The 21,754-nt window shown below is 37.5% G+C and overlaps 1 protein-coding gene across 2 annotated transcripts in view; it reads right to left on the reverse strand.

Annotated features, from left to right (window-relative positions):
• Window positions 1-3,101: 3,101 nt before the first annotated feature.
• LOC124163963 (cell death abnormality protein 1-like) overlaps window positions 3,102-21,754 on the reverse strand; it is a 41,820-nt gene continuing 23,167 nt past the window's right edge. The window contains exons 11-19 of one of the 2 annotated variants that reach the window (XM_046541098.1): window positions 17,696-17,830; window positions 16,569-16,700; window positions 15,145-15,273; window positions 13,471-13,608; window positions 12,067-12,204; window positions 11,447-11,584; window positions 8,288-8,422; window positions 6,176-6,310; window positions 3,102-3,386 (exon numbers count right to left, since the gene is read on the reverse strand). In XM_046541098.1, the coding sequence (XP_046397054.1) occupies window positions 3,172-3,386; window positions 6,176-6,310; window positions 8,288-8,422; window positions 11,447-11,584; window positions 12,067-12,204; window positions 13,471-13,608; window positions 15,145-15,273; window positions 16,569-16,700; window positions 17,696-17,830 (1,295 nt within the window). In that variant the 3' untranslated portion in view covers window positions 3,102-3,171. The remainder of the gene's footprint in view (window positions 3,387-6,175; window positions 6,311-8,287; window positions 8,423-11,446; window positions 11,585-12,066; window positions 12,205-13,470; window positions 13,609-15,144; window positions 15,274-16,568; window positions 16,701-17,695; window positions 17,831-21,754) is intronic. The other variant, XM_046541100.1, reaches the window with a different exon arrangement.

The raw sequence follows: 21,754 nt of genomic DNA on the forward strand, positions 1-21,754 counted from the left end.
CCCTACCGAGGGTGTACCACGCCCATCTTCGGACTACCTGCTCCATGGCCCCACCAAACGCACCTTAACCGCAATAACCATTGCCGCGAGTTGAGGCACTTATATTCGACGCATGGAATAGTCTTCCAGATTACTACAGTGAGGTGAAGAAGTTGGCATTTGGAGTAGGTACTGACAATCTTCGGATGGACATATTCGTGCGAGCAAGCGTTCTCTTGCATGAATATAATTAAAAGTAAAGTAAGAAGCCAACTAACAAATGAAAATTTGGAGTCGTGTATGAAACTTAAAACAACAAGTTATGAGCCAAATTTATCCGAACTTTCTAAAACCATGCAAAGCTAACGCTCCCATTGAATTTTTATATTTTTATTTTTAAGTACAAGTTACATTGTTTAATAAAGTTTAAATTTCTGAAATGTATTTTATTGTTTGTTTTTATTTTCACATCGATAGGACATGTGCTTGCAGAGCAAAACTTTGCCAATTTAAAAGAAGTTAAAAAATGGGTTAATTAATGGTTTAAGTCACAGGAGTTACAATTCTTTTAGAATGTTATCCATAAATTACTTCAGATGTATAGAATCGAATGGTCAATACTTTGATTAAATAAATTTTAAGTAAATACTTGAAATAACGTGTTTTATTTTGCGAAAAATCCGGTAAAGACTTTTACACACACCTAATATATTACCTAATTTGTTGTAACAAACACTACTTATATAAGAACAAATAGATATTTTTCTTATGAATGAATAGATTCGTTTTTTTATCAAAAAAAATAGTTATGCGAGTGCTATTTATTGTTGGCAAGAAAAATTTTTGTGGCTCTTTAAAACTTTGAAATTTTGTAAATTATAATTTTTGGCCTTTCCGACTCAAAAGGTTGCCGACCCCTGGCCTAGGGGATGCGGAAAAGAGATACCGCCGCACTTAAAGAGATGCCGAGAGGATGCACGAACAAGTGCACGAATGTGCTGCCATCTAACGGCCGAAAATTGAACTCGGTCGAAATCGCGTTTCTGTATAGCTTTCTTGGTTCTCTTTATCTCAGGATAGTTTTAAACAACTCAGGATAAATCAGAGCACGTTTATTTCAAAAGTATAACTTAAATGACTCAGCATAAAACAAGAGACAGACGAACACTGGACTACATATGAGCAATACAGGCGTACAAAATACAACATGAGAACTTCAGTACAACATTAAAGTGTGGCTTGGATTTTTGGTGGACACGTTGTGAAACCCGATTGGCCGCTGTGAGCCAGCGGGAATGGAGCACTTTTCCCGGAGTTATTTTGGCCAAAAGTTTGGATAAAATTCCTAGAGACACAGCAATGCAAACTTCCAAAGTACACTGCCAATCTGTGTTCAGCGTATTCAAGGAAATTTCGGGAGACAATTTTGATCTCAACCCCACGAAATCATCGTTGTGACAGTCTTGAAGTAAGGAGGAAATAGTTCCTCCATATAAATTTGGGCCCCTATTTGACCCTTCCAATTTTTATGTTGCAATTTTAAGTCAATCCATGTCTGTGGAAGTGACAAGTAGACCTATGTATTACGGAGAGATAGGTACTTGTAGAAGGTGGATGATGCCTCCTTTCTGGCCGGTATTCACCTACAGGAGCGCAGCCAGGAATTGAGGCTGGGGGGGGGGGAGTTTAGGTGCAACCGGTGCAACTAATACCGGGGTGTTTTGGGGTGTGGAATACTCACCAGGATAGACGGTAGGTGAGTGATTAATTAATTGCGGATTTTTAAGATAAATGGTTCAAAATGGTGAGTTTTACGGCTTTCTGAGGGATATTTTGTTAATACTTACGCTATTATATTAGTAATATAAATCCAATTAAGTAAAATGGATTAAACTTAAGCATTTCTCTGAGCTCTGGAGGGGGGTTTTAACCCCCAAACCCCTCCTCCCCCTCGCTGCGCCACTGTTCACCTAGGTACCATAGTATCCAACTCCTTTTGAATTTGCTGCATCCATTTTTTTTTCCTTCGCAAAGAAATCAAGAATTACTGATTTGATGACTATTGCTGATCCTTCTGCAGTTGAGACCAGTAGTGGATACAGAAACAACTCTAGGGGTGGGCGCAAAAGATACCTTGAGTTACCTTTACTTTTATCGTAATAATAATAATCATGTCACATTCAAAGTTTAAGAAGGTTTTAATTAAAGTATGATTATGTAAAAATACAAGTCAATGCCATCTTATGATAAAAAGAAGTTAAAACTGTGTTTCTGCAATGTTATGCAATACGGGCGGTCCCGCAAGGGGAGGGCGCGCGATCCCTGAGCGATTCCCCCATCAGAATCCGCCACTGGGTGAGACAAACCCCAAATGGTGGAACACCGCAGTTCTTTTACGAACACCACATGTTCCTCTCTAACCTTTGATTGATAAGACCTCTTGCCAGTTTTTATCAGCATTAGTGTATAGTTCTTCCTCCCATCAAAATGGAGCCTTTTGATGATGCATTTTGATTCCTCTCTTTGTATTTTCACAGTATCTAAAATGTTCTTCTCCTTGCGCAAATAATGCCAATCCACTACCTTGGATGTGTCTTCCGGGGTATTAAATTTTGCGCTTTCTATAGCTGCGCTGACGAAATATGCTGCTTCTCTATTCTTGTACATGCTTCTGCAACATTTGGTATTGGCAGGCACATTTTCCCCACAGAAGGTCCAGGCTGATTTGCGTGCCTAATATTCATTTGATGATGAGCGTAGAGATCCAAATCGGATGATTCCTCGTCTGCTGACTTTTCTTCGGATGTTGATGAAGAAAATTCCTGGTACTCACTATTTTCCCTATAAAAATTGCGGTTATAACTCAGCGCTCTACGAAGGTTCACTTTTTGGTTTCTTCCTCATCATGAAAATTATTTCAGAGGTAGTTTCAGCGACGTTCAGGCAATGTTGCTCTTGGGTTTTGTTGTAGTTGATTCTTTTTGCTAATTAAAATTATCTCATAGATATCTGTAGCATACATTGATGACACATGCACCAGGTGACACGCTCCATCTTAATAATGGAATCTACCTGATTAGGATCTCACATACCAGTAGCGTGCTCCAAATAATAATTCAAAACATATGAAACAATTTTATTTTCATAACTTACAGTGATCGCTCAATCAATCAGTTTTCAATATTGAATCAACTATTGAAAATTTAACGGTTTAATATCGATATCTGTGTCCTTGGTTTCCACTGTGTGAATGTGTATGTGAAAACCGTCACCCTCCTTCCTGCAAACAATGCCGTCATCTTCGTAGCCATCCACGCACTCACAACTATATTCCCCGCTCTGCGTCTGCTTACACTCCATTGTTGGATCGTCGCACCCAATAGAAGGCGAGCATGGATTTCCTAGAACTTAAAATAGCCATTTCATACATCCATGCCCACGAAAAAGTAACATATATGTTAATTATAATAACTGAAGTTTAAGAAGCTCTCTCATATCGCGTAATGATGTCATTTGCCATGTTTCTCACTCGTACCTTACATTTTGACGATGATTAGGATAAAAAATGTACATTTTGAATTTCCGAAGAAAATCATGATATTATGGAATAGGAAAAATGAATTTATATGTATATTTTTGGTGATACTCTCGTCTTGGGCGAACAGTTACGGAATATACAAGTACATATTTCCAAGAATCACGCATCTGTGGCTGCCCGATGGCGGCGAGATCACGGACCCAGCACCCTAATTATGTAACTGTGAGAAGGGTGAGAGCGATGTCGTTGCCAGGGGCAACGCGATTCCCACGACGGAAGGTGATAGCAGCGATTATGAAACCGTGATCGCTCTCTTTATCACGCTGCCAGCGTCATCGGCCTATCACGTTCGAAACCCAGTGTGATAAGCATATGCTGACATAAAAACGAGCACTAAATGCATATATTAGGAAAAAATTATTGTTTATTTAATTTAAAAATGCCCCATGATCGATTAAAAACCAATGAAATCCTTAATTATTTCTACTGGAGTGCTCTCTTGACATTATTAGTTGTCCACGTTGTTCAATTGTTATATGCGCACGGTAGTGAATTCTATTGAGCTGCTTTATTTCCACACAACAACTTGGAAAGTACTGCTAATTGAAGTACATCCGTGATTCAAACGTCAATTACTTATAACGAAGTTTAATTATCAACATTTGCCAAGTACGTTCTCCAACATGTCAACATCGTTAAACTCAACTGATTTGGGCGTAACTTCTTGGAAAGTTGAAATGTTCATGGTGAAACAAAACTCAGAACTATTCCACAAACTTTTATTTTAACAGTCAGGTTAGTCTTGATAATGACGGTATAAACGTCGAAAGTAGTAGACTGTTAAAATAAAAGTTTGTGGAATAGTACTGAGTTTTGTTTCACCATGAACATCGTTAAACTCCTTTTCGATTTTTTAATCATCATAAATCAACTATTAACTACTTACATTCAAATCGCTAGCGCGATTACACTTCCATTATCATTTCAACATTAATTAGTTTCAATCCAAGGTCACGACTTTTCGGCCATTCTCTACGATATAGTAAATATAATGACTGCAGCATCTCCCGGCGAGCATTAGCATAATGGATTACGTTATCACACATCGGAAAGTAATACTACACTTTTCCAATAACTTTACCATTATCGAGTACTTTATCATACTATTATCTATTGGCGAAGCGAAGTACTTAGCTTTGAATTGCATCCATTTTATGTTTTCGTTGTTTGTTAATGTTATTTCAAAGACTCCGCAGACGACGAATTCTCGGACAAAGATGTGTCGAAGGATTTCATTGGCTCTTCAGATTTCTCAATGATACCAACCTCACGCGCTCGTACCTATATGATACGCGCGATGACGGTGGCTTACATGATCGCGCGATACAGCGGAACGTGATAGGAGAACGTGATGGTCATCTATCGCCGTCGTCGCTGTCACATTTACATAATTGAGGTGCAGGAAAGTGACTTGCAAGAATGCATCAAAATCAATGCGCAACGTCGGAAACTACAGGCACCACGCCACGCAGTTGAAACACGCACGAGTTGCCCGGGAGGCCACTGCTGCGCGATGCGACAGCGGCATCAATCGTGCCGTCGTGCATCGCGCAGCATCTCTAGGAACCGCAGGGATAATAGGGTAGTTTCCTCCATCAAAGAAAACGAAAGGCATTGATTGCAATTCGTTACCCACCATCAGTGTATTCATAATTAACAAATTATTTGGTTTTAGAAATACCGGTTTAGACGAATGCAATGGTCAATTTTTATCCTCATTTGAAAAAGGCCAGATTGGCGCCCATGCGATGCCACTCCACATGATGTCACAGGGACCTAGTTTCTATACGAATAGATAGGAGTTATACATCGTATGAGATTACCAATGCATGTATGAGATACAGAGCTCAGGGAAACATGTCTTAATAATCACTTATTAAAACTGGCTAAGGTCGGAAAGTTTTCTTCGTTTGATAAGGTATTAATAATCCTTATTTAAACCAAGCGCTACCTGCTAACAGGGTACTCTGCTACCTGCTAGCAGCCTGCATCGTAGCAGCGCACATACCCTCGTCACAAGGTCACCTCACACGGCGACAGCGGGAACCAGAATGACGTCACACAGGGTTTTCCCAGCATTCATACTTAGCCATCGCGTTTTCGCGCGCTTGAAAATGTTCACTTTTCATTTAACCGCGAAAAATAGATATCGTCATTTAAAAATCTAAACTCGTTAAATACGTACTCCAGGAGTAATAATCTTTCGATTAAGGCAATAAAAAATAATAGGAAACCACCCTATCCAGGAGCTCAGAGCGTCAAGGCCGTTTTACACGGTACACGGAATTGCGCAATCTGACGTACGTGCGAAGGCGCAATCAAAATTGCGTCGTGTAAAGCGGTGAATTGCTAGAACACATGAGAGAATGCATGTATGCGAGACGGCAAAATAGCCCCTGTTCTAATTTCGTGCATGCATTCGCGCAATCCACGCCAATTTAGAAATTAATGCAGCTCTAACCTGCGCGATTCCGTGCCCCGTATAAAACGGCCTTCAGAGCTGAGAAGGATACATTTTCTTCAATTTTTGATAGAAATGAAAGTAGGTATTGAAATCCTTTTCGTGAATTGATTATCGAGTGTAGAGGGGAAACTTACTGGCTCGGCAAGTTTTACCGTCTTCATGGAATCCATCAGCACACTGGCATGTTGCGGTCACGTTTCCTTTGCAAAGCATGTGCGGCAAATACTGGCAGTCTTCCTGAGTACGGCAAGGATCTCCAAGTCCGCCTCCTAAAAAACAAATTCACAGTCAAGACTTTTATCGGGAACAACTCGGAATATTTGCTCATACCCGAAATAGACACTCCATTCCTAAATGTGATCTAAGGTTCCGCAATATCAGCAGTCAACAATCTGAAGATTGGATTGAAGCGGCTTCCCACTCACAAAGTTCTCCCAAGGTTAATGTTATATTTTAAGTTCGCAGAGACTAAAAGAATAATATTTTTGAATGAGTAATTAAGCGATTACTTTCTCGCGTAAAAGACTCAACGCATCTTTAATGACATTAGCACTAAAAGGTAAAGGAATAATTTCCGCAGAAATCTGTAAGTTTAATGTAGAGGCGTTTGTATTGAGAGTACAACAATGCACCAGTCACTATAATGGCTCACAAGTATTACTATACACATGAAGAAACCTTCTTGATATACTTATTTTATGTGAGCTACCGAAGTTAAAATGAAAACGCATCTATGAAGGCAATCGCAGCGAGAATTTTTATTTTGAGCCAAACAACTACCTAAGACTTAAACTAATCAGAAATAAAGATATTCTTAACATGAAAAGCAGCCGTTCTAACAGAACGATGACATTTGAATTTTAAATGATGAGAATGTAATAATAAATAGCTCGGCATAAAGTAAGGAAGCTCTAATGAAGGCCTTAAATATGTAAAGGGGTGTAGTTGAAGTATTTTTATGTCATATATTCGCAAAAAATTGTTTGTCATTATTTAATTTCAATGAGCTCGCTGACCCAGCGAACTTCTCACCGCATAATAATCAATGAACAATTTAGTTACTCCTATTGTTGTTCCGTTTCCACTCCATCTCACCTGAAACCTCAGATTATATTCGTAATGCCAGCATGGCAGAAAAGTCGGACCAATGTGTGTGTTAACTTCTTAATTAAGTTCCGTAATGCCTCCCTCAACATTACCTTCATCAATCTTCCCGTCTTACCACCCCCATCCTGCCTTCCTATTTAACCTTTATTTAGCCTTTATTGTTATATGTACAATGTGCAGTTGTAAGCACCTGATGATGCTGTAAGCGAAATCGGTCGTACAATAAATATAAAATTGTGGAAATTGCTCCTGCTTCTTTTTTTTTCGCTCTTGGTGGCCAAAATCGCTCGTTCATCAACCATTAGTGATTATTGTGGTTATCAATCATTTTCGGGAACACTTTTTGTTGATGAAATCATGTTATGATGAAACGAAATTGCAAAAATTCCGAGAAAGTTTCATCAGTCTTCTCGATTTGTCGACCGGAACACTTTCATTTTCGATAGTCAACAATTGGTTATAGATTTGTTTACAACACACGGTAGTGACGTTGTTGACGATTCAACTCGAGGTGGGGTTAGCTCGAATTAAATTATTTAAATATTTTAAGTATATTTAACTATGAAAATATTTTTGATTTTTTAAATGAAGTTAGGAATAAGAGAACAATAACATTATGAAATGACCTTTCATAAACCCACATCTTACTCAAACTAAAAGAAGAAAATAATTTTCGTGAGAACCTGGAAACAGCTCTGAATAAATTACTTCATATGCAACGAAAACCGTTATTTGGTATAAACTTATAGCTCTGTAAAGGAGTTTTGAGAATATATAATGAAATATGTACCATACTAAAGCTACATGTGCCCTACATATTTCGTAGTATATGACGAAACTGAGTTCGTGTGAGGCTCAAATTAAAATTATTTTATACTTTTTTTACGAGAAAAAAGTTGTTTTACAAATGTTTTTGGCGATAAATTGTTATAATTGGCGATAAATTTATTTTTTGGTGTTTTTTTCAAGTTGATATGTTTTTATTCACGACAACGAATGTGATACTAGTTTGGTTCTTGAATTTCTAAATTGAATTCTTTTCATGGTATCAAGTTTCTTCTTTTTGCAACGTCTTCCCAATGCATTCGAGTATACCATTTAGCAACATTTGTAGTCCACACATGTTCTTTTCCACTTACTTTTCACGCAACGTTGATCTTCGAGGCGGAATCCATCTTTGCATTCACAAAATCCAGTTCCATTTTCCACATTGCAATATGCATTTTCAACTTCTTTGCAGTCCCCATTATTCGTGCAGAAATCTCCCCAACCCGCTGACAATAAACAAAAAAGCACATTAGTATGGTGATTCGAAAAACATAATTTTAGCATTGTAATTTGTGGTGGCTCAGCTAAAAATAAAAAATACGCACTTAAAGTTCATAAAAATTATGTGTTTCCCCAGTGTTTCAGGCCTTAACAATGGAAATTAACCCTAAAAAAATTGAAACACGATTTTTAGTTTTTTAAATCATATCTCTAGTTTTTATTAATGTAAAATCGTTTTCTTGGTTTTAAAATGTAAATAATATTACCTTCTACCATCTTGATTTTTTCAAACATTTTGACAGAAAACTAAACTCTTACATATGTTAGCAATTTTCAAAATCTAATTAAAAATTTTAGGAACAATAGACGCGCCGAAAAAAATATATTTCGTCGCCCCTGCATCAAAGTGTAATTGTCATTTTTTTCAGATTTTTAAAATTGGCGAAACACAGTCAAAAACACGAATAACTGCTTTAATTTTAAAAATCTGAAAAAATTAGAATTATACATACACCCATGACTGCGCAATTTCGATATGGCGCAATATCGTTCATCGGGGAAACATCGTAACGCAGGGTAGCCTAATCAAATAACTTTAACGCTCTCATGATAAAACGTGAGCTTGCGCTAAGTACCTACGAAATTGCTATCATTTTACGCATATAAATAGTATTGCTTGCCTCAAATCTTCCTCTTTGTTCGTGTTCTCGTTAATCGAAATCCTTTGCTGAGCAATCATTGCTCGTCATATGGTCCAGATAGCCGGCCTACCGAAGGAATTTATCTGTTCTCCTTAACAGAATGACATTAGTTTATTTAGATGATTAATTAAGCGTGGAGCTAGAGGAAATGAGTTGCTTTGAAATCAATGCGGTTTGAGACGTAATTTTTGCCGTCATAGATTATTGGGCGAATTGACTTCCACGTAGAGAATATACGCCGTCTACGCTAAAACCATGGCCCTTATATAGGGCCATGGCTAAAACCTTCAAGGTCATCGGTATTCACGGGGGAGAAATGGAGTGGTGGCCGAGTTGTGTATGAATAGCATCAACCCGTAATAGGATCCGCTAGACAGTCTCAAGCACAATGGCTTCATTCCCTCCCAGCTGTCGTAGACCTTCTGCATCTTAGGAATACAGGGCAGCAGTTGCTCATTAGGAGGAGGTGATTTCGATAGAGCCAAACCACCAAGAGGGCAATGGCAAAAAATAGGAATGCGGAGAGAAAAATCAATAAGTTATCACGAAAAAGCAGAAACCTAGAAGAGAAATTAAAAGTGATCAATTTCTTTGAAAATGGAGAGCGTCAAATCGATAATGCATGTTTATAAGTTTAAACTCAAAAGGTATTACTCTGAATTAAGACGAAGTTAAAACGTCAGTGACCAACGTCAACCAAGCGGTCAACACATAGGGAAAGTTCATTGTGAATCTGTACAAAAAGACGAGGGCGGTAATCGCTCCGAGACATTTAGTGAAAGCTCCGGTTGGTTCCAGAATTTTAAATGGTAAGCAGGTATTTTCAGTGCGGCGATATCAGGTGAATCTGCAAGTGTTGATAGCGCAGTCACCGCAGCATTTTATGATTAACTCCCAAGCTGTGATTGAATGTAGCTCCTTTCCCCCTCAACTAGTTTTTAGTGTTTACGAGACGATAATTTTTTGGAAAAGAATGCAACCTCGTTCATTCATTTTCAGGGAAGGAAAACCTGAGTCAGGTTTCAAGGCATTTAAAGACTGTTTCACGTAGAAGCTCATGCCACGGAGGACTTCAAATTAAAATGATTTATCATTCATAAACTCCACTAGCTATGAAATGAGATTCAAAGTAGTATTTGCCTGTCATTTCGATGAGCGACAAAAGGGCGTGGGTGACACAATAATTGTTATTAAACTGGTTTGAAAAATCGTCAACTGCCGGCAATCCATTACGAACCCCTGATAGGGATAGATGTTAGCCCACTCGCACGACAGAAGGGAGTTTCAAAAGCACGTAGGAATTTTTTTAAACGTGAATTGAAGTCTTTGAATGCATGCCTACTTTATTTAAAGATATTTTAAACTATAACCGTTTATATAAGTAAGGTTTTCTAAGGCTATTTATAGGAATATATATATGGTTTATAGGAAATTCGATACCCAACACCTATGCTACAAGGAACGCCAGGAACGCATCCCAATGCTAAAATGCTCTCATATAACGCAAATTCGTATAGCGCAAAGATCCCAAGGAACGCATCCCTTGCGCTAACCAAGGCATGGGTGCACTTTGATGTAGGGGCAACAACAAATATTTTTTCGGCGTGTCTATTGTTTCCTAAAATTTTTAATTTGATAGTGAAAATTTCAAACTTATGTTAAAGTTTAGTTTTCGGTCAAAAACTTTTGAAAAAAATCAGGGAGGTAGAACGTAATATTATATACATTTTATAACCAAGAAAACGATTTCACAAATATAAAAACTGGAGGGAGATATGGTTATGAAACTAGAAATCGTGTTTCAATTTTTTGAGCGTTAATTTCCATTGTTAAGGCCTGAAACACTGGGGAAACACATAATTTTTTTAATGAACTTTAAGTGTATATTTTTTATTTTTCAAAATATCTGGGGGTACTTCTCACTATCTTCACCTGCTAGACCCTTTATGTCTATTTTCCATTACTCTAGATAAAATTTCAACTTTAATCTGAAGCTCATTCTGTGTTTCGGAAAGAGTGAAACATATGTTTTTAAGATTTTGGTTATTATAAATTAGAACTCCTAAAAAAGCCTTTGATATATTCAGCATTTCAATTCATTAAAAACTTTTATACGTTTCAACCAAGTCTGCAATTTTCATTGTATATATTTTTAAATTAACTTGGAAAAAAATTAGAGTTGCCGTTTACCAGCAAAATAAGGCTCGTATATTCTTTTATATATCATTTACTCTTCAGATATAAAATGCAAGAAGATGAATGCTGTAGCAAATATCTAATGGTAGATTCATATTTCAATCTAATATTAACGCGTCTTGCTTCACTTACATTTCACGCAAACTTGGTGTCTATTGTGGAATCCTTCTATGCACTCACAAATTGAGCTCCCATTGACATCCCTATGGCAATGTGCATTATCTATGAACTGGCAGTCTTCATCGTGCATGCAGTGGTCACCCAAGCCATCTTAAAAAGAAGGCAACCGTTGAGGCTATAAACTACATCATACACAATCTGGTACGGCATACCTCCATGAACTTCTCACTACCTTCATCTGCTAGACCCTTTATGTGTATTTTCCATTACTCTATATAAAATTTCTACTTTAATCTAAAGCTCATTGTGTTTCGGAAAGAGTAAAACATATGTTTTTAAGATTTTGGTGATGATAAATTAGAACTCTGAAAAAAGGCTTTAATATATTCAGCATTTCAATTTATTAAAAACTTTTCTACGTTTCAACCAAGACAGCAATTTTCATTATATATATTTTTAAATTAACTTGGAAAAAAATTAGAGTTGCCGTTTACCAGCAAAATAAGGCTCGTATATTCTTTTATATATCATTTACTCTTCAGATATAAAATGCAAGAAGATGAATGCTGTAGCAAATATCTAATGGTAGATTCATATTTCAATCTAATATTAACGTGTCTTGCTTCACTTACATTTCACGCAAACTTGGTGTCTATTGTGGAATCCTTCTATGCACTCACAAATTGAGCTCCCATTGACAACCCTATGGCAATGTGCATTATCTATGAACTGGCAGTCTTCATCGTGCATGCAGTGGTCACCCAAGCCATCTAAAAAACAAGGCAACCGTTGAGGCTATAAACTACATCATACACAATCTGGTACGGCATACCTCCATGACATTGAAAAACTAATACTACGTTTTCAGATGGATGCCTACCACAACACTTATCAACAGCTCGTTCCAACGGCAATCCGGATTTATAAAATATTTATTATATTTTTCATTTAAAACCTGTGGCAGAGGCAATTTCTTGCATTATTCCTTCTAGAAATTTAATAAATTTTATTTTAGAAATTTTTAATAAAAGATGTGGCTAAATTTTCTCTTAGATCCTGAACGGAATGATATCTTGCAGCGATTCATTTTCTTTATTCCCGTCATTTTTTATTTCTATTTTGTCTCTATCGTTTTTATTGTAATAGTTAGGTGCATGATGATGTGTGAAACCTAACGACATTGCATCGTTGAATTTGTAATAGAATTTTTCAACTTTTAGCATGTTTTTTTTAGCGTTATAAATGTCACACTTCATATACTAAAAGCAAACTCTCTGGATGCAAATGATTTGTAGTGTTTATCAGCAGATTTATCATTGTAATATTTTAGCAATATCCTTTTTTATTAGGGTGTTTTGTTTAATATTATTTGAAGGAATTAAAAACATATTCGTGTCGGTCAAGTTCAAAGTTTTCCAATAATTAAATAATAATTCGTAAAGAAGTTGGACCTGTGGTTAGGGCTCCCAGTATGTGCTGTCATCCGTCAGTACCAAATCTCACTTTGACTAGTACCAATTATTTCTAGGTAGATAGTGTATTTTGGAGTACGCTACCATGGATTTCTCAGAATTAACAAAAACTGACTTACAACAATATATTTCTCAGTCGTCAATATCGATGGCTAAGTTCTAACAACTTGTATATCAAAAATAATAACTATTCATGAAAGAAAAAGAAACGACTTATGTTTTTGAATGTACACTGAAATTAAAAACCAAAAGTTCACGAAACTGAAAAAGAAGCATTCATTTGCAAAAAAAGAGTTGTTTTTGGCTTGAATTTTATTTTTTCTAATTTTATTACACTTTGTTTAAGATCCCTGTCTCAAACCGGCTGAATTTTGAGATACGTGTCGTTAGAACTTAGCCATAGATGATGACGAATGTGATACGCGTTTCATTGCTTCTTTATTTATAAATCATATTCTTCAGATCGTATCAAGTTCCTTTTTTGAAACGTCATTCCAATGCATTCGAATATTCAATCTGACTATATTTGTATTCGATTCATGTTCTCAGACTTGTGCCACTTACTTTCCACGCAACGTTTATCTTTGTAATGGAATCTTCCGTCTTTGCATTCACAAATTCCAGTCCCATTTTCCACCTTGCAATATGCATTTTCAATTCCTTTGCAGTCGGCATCATCCGTGCAGGAATCGCCCCAACCCGCTGTATCAATAAAAAAAAGAGCACATTTATATTTTCACTCCAATAATATGATTTAAGGTAGATAGAGCGCTTCGGTAAAAGTAACAAGATTTTGATGAAACTTCAAAATGGTCACATATTCTTTCAATGACGCACTTTCATTGACACATGCAAAGAAAAAGGCATTCCCACATGCTGTTTTTGAGATATTTGACGGTGAAATTAGGATAATTTAACATGGGCTCTTAGGGAGAAAATCATTTTCTTCGAGCTAGAGAAGCTGTTTGAAACAAGACGATATTGAGACTGCATTCAATAGAATATTAATAAGAATTAGTTAATTAGAATTAGTTAATTACTGTCCGTAAAAAAAGCAAAATACTCGATTTTGAGGGGCTCTTGCTTCTAAAAGAAGGAATCAATTTCAATGCAACAAAAAGCACGAAAGAGAATTTATTTCCACGTTGTATCATGTACTTTAAAAAATCTTCGGCTCAATAAAAGTATTTCATGTACTTCGTTTCTTCTAAAAAAGTACCCGTTTTTTTGTGCGTAAAATCAAGTTGCCCAACTTTGAGCGCTTGGCATTCCCGTAGTGTTCGTTCTTACACCTTACAATTTTGATATAAAGAAGCCACATCTTTTATTAGCAGTTTTCCGAAAAACTTGTTTATACCGCTAATATTAATGGAGTTGTGGTAAAAAACGCAAACCACTGCTAACTTTGAAACCAGTGAGTCAATTGAAAATTGACTGGTACTGTTGTCTTCCGTAGAATGTTAGTAATGCAAGTACATATAAAATGTATATAAAATATCAATAATAGCGTCAATATCCCTTATTATTTATCTAGATGTTTCTATGCGCGTACCGGCAGCTCCGTCGTTGGAGGGGGAGGCGAAAAGAAGCGCGTGGCACTTTATATAAATCAACCGCTGAAAACGCCGAATTTGATACTTGAAAAAAAATTTGATTCAGACAATGAATATGTTTTTTTATTACGCCTTTCATATACGCTTACTTAGTGTCCACGTTAAAAACAAAGGTAGGAGGAGGATGAGAGAAGACTGGATGCATTCGAGATGTGGGTGTGGAGAAGAATTACAAAGGTGAAGTGGACGGAGAGGAAGAGGAACGACGAAGTGCTGTATATGGTGGGTGAGGAGAGGCAGCTTCTAGATGAGATGCGAAGGAGACAGAAGGTATGGATGGAGGGAGTACATAGCGGGGAGGGGATGTTGAACACATTGCTAGAGGGAAGAATGTTAGGTAAACGAGGGAGAGTAAGAAAAGAATAGGATTTTTAGATAGGATGAAAGGAGGTAGGCCTTATTGTGTATTGAAGAGATAGAAGGTCTTGATAGAAGGTGAGGCTCCCAAAATTCTTTTTAAGTAGGTACTCCATGGGAACCTACCTTAATAGGTAGAATACTTTAATAATAATATACGCTTTATGATCGACGCGAGCATTGTGGTAGGGACCCCAAAAGTCAGGGCCATCGGCTATTGCCGACCAGCCGACCTGGTCAGGCCGCCCGTGGTAGGTAGTGTACTTACTTGCCACGCAGACAAAGTCCTCTTCATGGAATCCACTGTCGCACTCGCAGAAGCTCTTGTCGTCGTTGCAATGCGCGTGCTCCACCGACATGCAGTCTACGTCACCAGTACAGTTTTCTCCGAGTCTGACTGAGAAAAAGAAAGAACTCCCTTTGAAGAGCCGGGGTGGTAGCCAGGAATTTCTTTCAGGGGGGAGGGGTTCAAAAAACCAGGGGACTCTGTGATTCGTGCAGCTGTCGCTTTGTCGGTAAAATGCCCTCACCAAGACCCCACGCCTGGAACCACTATTTATCCATTAAATCAAGAGATTGAGTTTGTTGTGGTAGCAAGTGTTGGCTTCCCATCACGTTGGATGTGCTGTTCTTTCTCAAAGATAAAAAGCAAAGAATTGGCCTTAATAAAAGTCAAGCAATTAATACAAAAATAAAGTCTTATTATAGTAATATGATTGTACATATTTAAATGTTTTAAAAAGACATTTATCATAATATATACTAACCAAATTTTAGGAATAAATTTTCTAATTTAAAATTGTGTGCCTATGCTGCATATGATCATATCGATGAATAGTATTACCTGCGTGTTTTTCACTGCCTTTCTTCTTTCCCACAGAATACGCCATGCTCAAGACATCAAAAATATAAATAAAAAATCAAACTATCAAAAATTTTCGTACAAATTTTCACCGAGAAAGAATAGAAATATAAGCTACCTTAGCTAATTGTTTCATTCTGTTGTACAATTTGGCGTCGGGCTAATTTTTTGCTTGGCAATGCTTTCATACCTTCGGTGGCAAATTTTTTAAAATGCTGGTACAGCAATCAATTTATCTAAAACAGCTGCTTTAAAATAAAAGATGGGGTAAAAATAAATTTACATATAAATGCGATATTTCAGGGTGTTACCACCTTTGAAAGAATTGAAATGATCATTCTGCTAATGTGATCCATGAAAATTTAGATCGGTAAATAGCTGGCTGAGTTTTCACTCCCCTTTTTCCCTTTACTCTGAAATGTAAACTGAACTTTGGTGCGTCGTAGGTATGTAAACTTTATGCCAAAAAATCAATCGATTTTCTTTTCTCATAAGGTAATTAATTGTAAAATATTAACATTATTTTAATACCATGTCCCTAAACGATGTCAGATGTAAAGACGGTTTTCAGAACAGGTATCTGAGAACTTATAAGCCCGTCTGACTTAAAAGACACCTTACTCGTGGACACTGTGGGAAGGGTAGAAAACATATGGTGTGTCATAACATCGACATTTTCTGCTTTTGAATGATCAAATAGGGATGAGTGAGTAAGAACACCAATTAAAAACCAATTGCGCCGAATAATTTCCTCTTTTTGTGCACAGAACAATCTCAAATAGTAAAATTTGAAGAATTCCCGTCGTTGTTCGCCGCCTTGAGGTACTCACTTGCCACGCAATGTTTGTCCTCTTCTCGGAATCCATTTCCGCAAGCGCAAAAACTCCCATCATTCCACTTGCAAGATGCATTCGCTATTTCCCTGCAGTCATTATCAATGGAACAAGGATCGCCCAATTCAGCTTGGAAGAGAAAAATTATTATAAGTTCGTTCACTTGTAAGCGAAATTGCGATTTATTAAAATAATTCGGTGCATGAAAGGGAATGATAATTAAAGATATATAAGTATCTACCGATTGGCACTTACGTACATATTGTGGTCGGTTTTCATAGGGGGGGTGGGAAGAGGGGGCAGTTGAAACCCCCTAGATGCAAAAATTGCAAAATATTCACCAAACCAATATTAGGATTGCTGAATAATTTATGATGATGAGTATTTGGATTTGAATTTAATCTCATTGATCCAGTTTATTTTCTAAAGGAGATGATCGTGGTGGTATGGTAAGTTTTAAAAATAAGGACGTTTTGTCTCCACAACCAAGGCAAATATTCAACTCTCAAGGGGAGATCGCGTACTTTGCTCCGCATTTTTCAATGCTGTATTTTTTATGGCACTCGGAATGGCGAACACATCTGTGAAATGGTAGTGGTTCTGCGGATGGTTCAGTTGGTGAAGTGGTAAGCGTTGTCGAGGAGGGCAGGGTTGTTTTCAGGAGGGTAGCAAGTGTAGTATTCATATCTCCGCGTTCGAAATGACACTTCTTAAATACATAAACGCCATCATGACGATAAAAAAATTCTCTCGCCTCCGCATGCTGAAATTAAAGTTTATATTTGACTTATCGCCGTATGATCAAAATGAAGACCACGGAACATATTGCCGAGAGGGAGTCCCGAATCCTGGGCCCCGAGGTGAGAGTCGACATCGCCAACCGCTACACCAACTGACCCATCTGAGGAAGTACGGTCCATTTTGGAATTATGTAAGGTTTGTTAAAAGTAGCGCTTGAAAATTTATTAATTACAGCCCAACTTGGGCCCATTAAATGTAACCACTATCAGTTCCGAGATGTGTTCGTCATTCCGGATGCCATAAAAAAATACGGCATTGAAAAAGCCGGATCAAGGTACGTGCGGGCTCCCTTGGTCAGTGAAAAATTGTTGTTATCCACGTACTAGGCACGCAGGCTTTGTTCTCGTCTGCATGATATCCCGCTTTGCACACACATCGACTCTCGATTGCCCCATTGCAGTATGAATTTGCTATGAACTTGCAGTCCTCTTTCCTGTAGCAGCGGTCCCAGAGTGCAACTGGAAAGAAATGATGCAAACGTTAGCGACGGGTACATTCAAAGACGGACATTGAAGAGTGTTCTAATTTGGACGGAAAAAGCCACGAATCAGAGGATAAAAATGCGGCCTGACTGGGACGGAGAAATCGTCCGGCGAGCACAAGGTTCTGAGTTCGTATCCGAGTGAGACCACATTTTTAATCTCTGATTATTGGCTTTAACCATGTACCACTGTATCGTTGTCCGTGCCCATTTATAGTCATGTGGCATTATCCATTTCTTTCAACTTCTGTTTATTCACATGTGTGTATGTATTATCATAGAGTAAGTATATATAGAGAGCTCACCACACGTACAAAAATCGTATACGTTTTTGGTGTAGTTCTAGAGCGATTAACCAGATGTCACTAGAAGAATTTTGGCAATTTTTTTAATTTGCTCGTTCCACAAGTCTAAAAATATATTCTGAAGCAGAAAGGGTTGCTACATTAAGTGGAGACATTAATTATTCGATTTTATTTATAACAATTGTTATAAAAAATATTTTCTCGAATTTCGGCTAGTTACTTGACTTTTCCGAGTTTATATTCCTAATCCATTTTCCGGCAGACTGTTCTTAGTATAAAGTTGAAACTTGCAGGAAATGTTCATAGCACATTTTTTTCCATACTAGTAAACTCTAATTTGTTCATAACTCAGTTTCAACGTTGTTATAAGTGTTTATATATCTTTCGGACGAAAAATTTGGAATTTTGCAGGGTAAAAATCAATCGCCTGCTAACTTTCGTATCTTACGATATAGGTCCATATATGCTGCGTATGAAATTTGGACAAAACTATAAATTTATTTTTGGTGAAAAAGTTGTAACTTTATCTCAATTACAAAGGGAGTTATGCATTTTTAATGGCCGCACCTCGTCAGGCTTTCCTTACTGGCCTGGGTCTACGCAGAAAGCTCCCGCCTTCTAAGGAGTTCGTTTTGCCATCAGATAGGTTGGCGAGGCGAGGGTTTTATGAAATACATTTCGCGTAGTGTGCTTCAGATCTTCAGATAGGAAATACCTCACTTTGGTGAAGTGTAAATGCTATTTACAACACCAAGTGCCGGAATATTACATTAAAAAGGGAATGCGAGATTGGATCTCTACACTGAACAACAATGCACTGTTTGCCTTTCGCTAACGGTCATAGCCTCTTCACCACAGTTGGTAACTAAAGCTTAAAAGTATTTGGTAATGAATTCCTAAGCGCGCAGCTTCAAACGAACACAAAGAGGAATGGATCAGCAGTAGCATTTTTGGGAATAGGGGTGGTCGGTGACCTTGATTTGTTTGCTCGATAGCGGGATGAGTAATGGCCCATTCTGTTACCACGTCGAAAATGGAAAGGTTTCTTTCGGCTGTACCAGTTTTCTACTTCAGGTCTTACGTATGGGGCCTGGGATCATCTAATGCATGTTTTTGTCTTTCCTTGAGACCTTATTCTGATCATAGTTGTGATAATCGTCGTCTCGTCAATAACAAGACGCATTGTCGTTTGAGGAAAGTTTTGTTTTAAGCGTTAGCATTTAGTTGAGGTTCTTAAAAGTAAAACAAATAGCGGCTGCGATTGGGCCCGGGTTCACTCATTGCTTAAATTCTTGCCTCATTATATGAATGAATCCCTTCTCCCAGGGGCCGAAAAACTAAATAGAAAAATATGGCGATTCAAAACTATCCGCCCTCCCCTTTTTCGGAATTAAACCTCCTATTATGCAGTTTTGCGTATTGAAACTGCAAGCAAAATTTGCTTCGTAGGCCTCATGGGGAATCCTAATTCGTAGGCTAAAATATGTTATCGCGTTAGAATCTTGAGTTATCCATTCATTAATTGTTATAAAACATTTGATTCTATGTATATTAGATATTGATTGCTTTTCGTACACATTTTAACAGTCCAAAACCTATTTTTTGTCTTTGATAACAAGTTATTCATTTAAATACAGATTTTCAACACTAATACAGGATTTGTTATAATCATGCAACATAAAGTAGGTTCGAAGATTTTCGCGGCGTTGATCAGATTATCTCTGCCTTCTCTTCGGGTTTCCACCGCGTCCGTTGGCTCTTGTCGAAACTGTTCTCGCCAAAAGGCAACGGACGCGGTGGAAACCCGAAGAGAAGGCAGAGATCATGCAACATAAAGTTTTAAGTCCAAACTTCGAACTGCAACCGACCTGTTGACGAGCCTTTCGGGAGGTACTTCCTCTGAGTGGCTGAAATGTCATCTATCAATGATTTTCCCGAGGTGTAACCCTCATTTTCCTCCATTGCTGGGGACTTATGTCCCGACGAGTAAAAACTAGTGATGTGTTTATAGAAGGTTAAAAAACTTCCATCTGATGTAAAAACATTTCGACGGAGTCGACGTACAAGTAGCCCTCCGGCGCGAGAATGTAGGAAAATAAAATTGTGCAATATATATAATTATATTACCTTTGCTAATCCAAGTAAATCTCCCCGTATGAAAGTTAATCACAACCAAGTTGATTTTGATCAATCAATTAGAAGGTAAACGAAGAAGATTTTACTATTTCCAAAGGAGAAAAAGGAACCGTGTGCTAATCCGTAATAAGGTCTCATGCATCGCCAAATGTGATGCTGTGTTGGAGGATACCTCATTCGTGATTCTCCCCCGTGATCCAACGGATAGATTCCAAAAAAGTGTTAAAAAGCTTTATCTTCCTGCTGTAATTTTATAAATTAGCCCCTAAATTAAATATCATCTTTAGGCAATTGCCTGGTTTTTCACCAAAATATAATATTAATAGCCCCATCATTTTGCCACAGAAACTTCAACACCTCATACGTCACCATCCAACTCCAAGCTAGTTTCATTTGACCTAAAAAATCTATTTACTTCTGTACCTGTACAAACAACTTTGTTACTTATTGAGAGACCACAATATTAAAATCAGTGTGTCTTGTGAACTTCATTGCCTAATGGAACAGAGTGCCAGCCAAAATTATTTTTTGTACAATAAGAATATTTATCACCAAACAGACGGCCTTGCGATGTGGTATTCCCTTTCACCTGTAATAGCCGAAATATTTACGGACAATTCAAAACGCCAATTATTTGATTCGGGCATTCTATCTCATCTAACATCTTCTGGTACCGCTAAGTATGTTGACTACATCATTTGCCGCTGGACCGGAATTGTCAGACAATTAGATAATTTCACACAATAATATAATATGAATGATAAAATCCACAATGAAATCAATTGCAATTTCAAATGGCTACAGCTTTAATACTAAAAATTGGTGCCGGTCATTTTTTGTGGGAGACCTTTCCAACAGGCTTGCAAACAAATTCCCCAAAAATAAATTCAATGTTTCTTTTTACAACCCTTGCACTCTCGGTGAAGTTCTGTGTCGTAACAAAGACAAAATAGAACCCATCCATCAATCCGGCATTTACAAAGTTAATTGTGAATCATGCCACTTGAGTTTCATTGGTCGAACAGGCAGAAGTTTTATTATGAGAATGAAAGAACATAGAAGGTGCAGGAAACTGGGATGAAACGTCACTTATCGCCAAACATTTGGTACAGAATTTTTATTCTTGTTATTTTCAACCAGAATTTTCTCCACCCCTTCAGTAACGGCACAAGGCTTGATGTTTTAGAGCAGTTTGAAATAGTACAAATTTATACAAATATTCTTATTAGATATTAGATGTTCCCGTGGACATACCCCGTTAAGACGGTCTAAGGCTCCACTACGCGGTGTCATAAAACGTCCGTTTTCGCAGTAAAATCCTTAGGGTGAGGGATCGGAGAGTAAAGAAGGTATTAGTCTCAGCTGGTATCTTTCTGGTAGGTCTTTTGTATGATTCCCGGGAAAACAAGTCACTTTTTCGAAGTGTGAACGCTTTTAATAGAAGCATGGTCTTCGATCGT

Source organism: Ischnura elegans, chromosome 8 (genome assembly GCF_921293095.1).
Source record: "Ischnura elegans chromosome 8, ioIscEleg1.1, whole genome shotgun sequence".
Taxonomy (NCBI): Eukaryota; Metazoa; Arthropoda; class Insecta; order Odonata; family Coenagrionidae; genus Ischnura; species Ischnura elegans.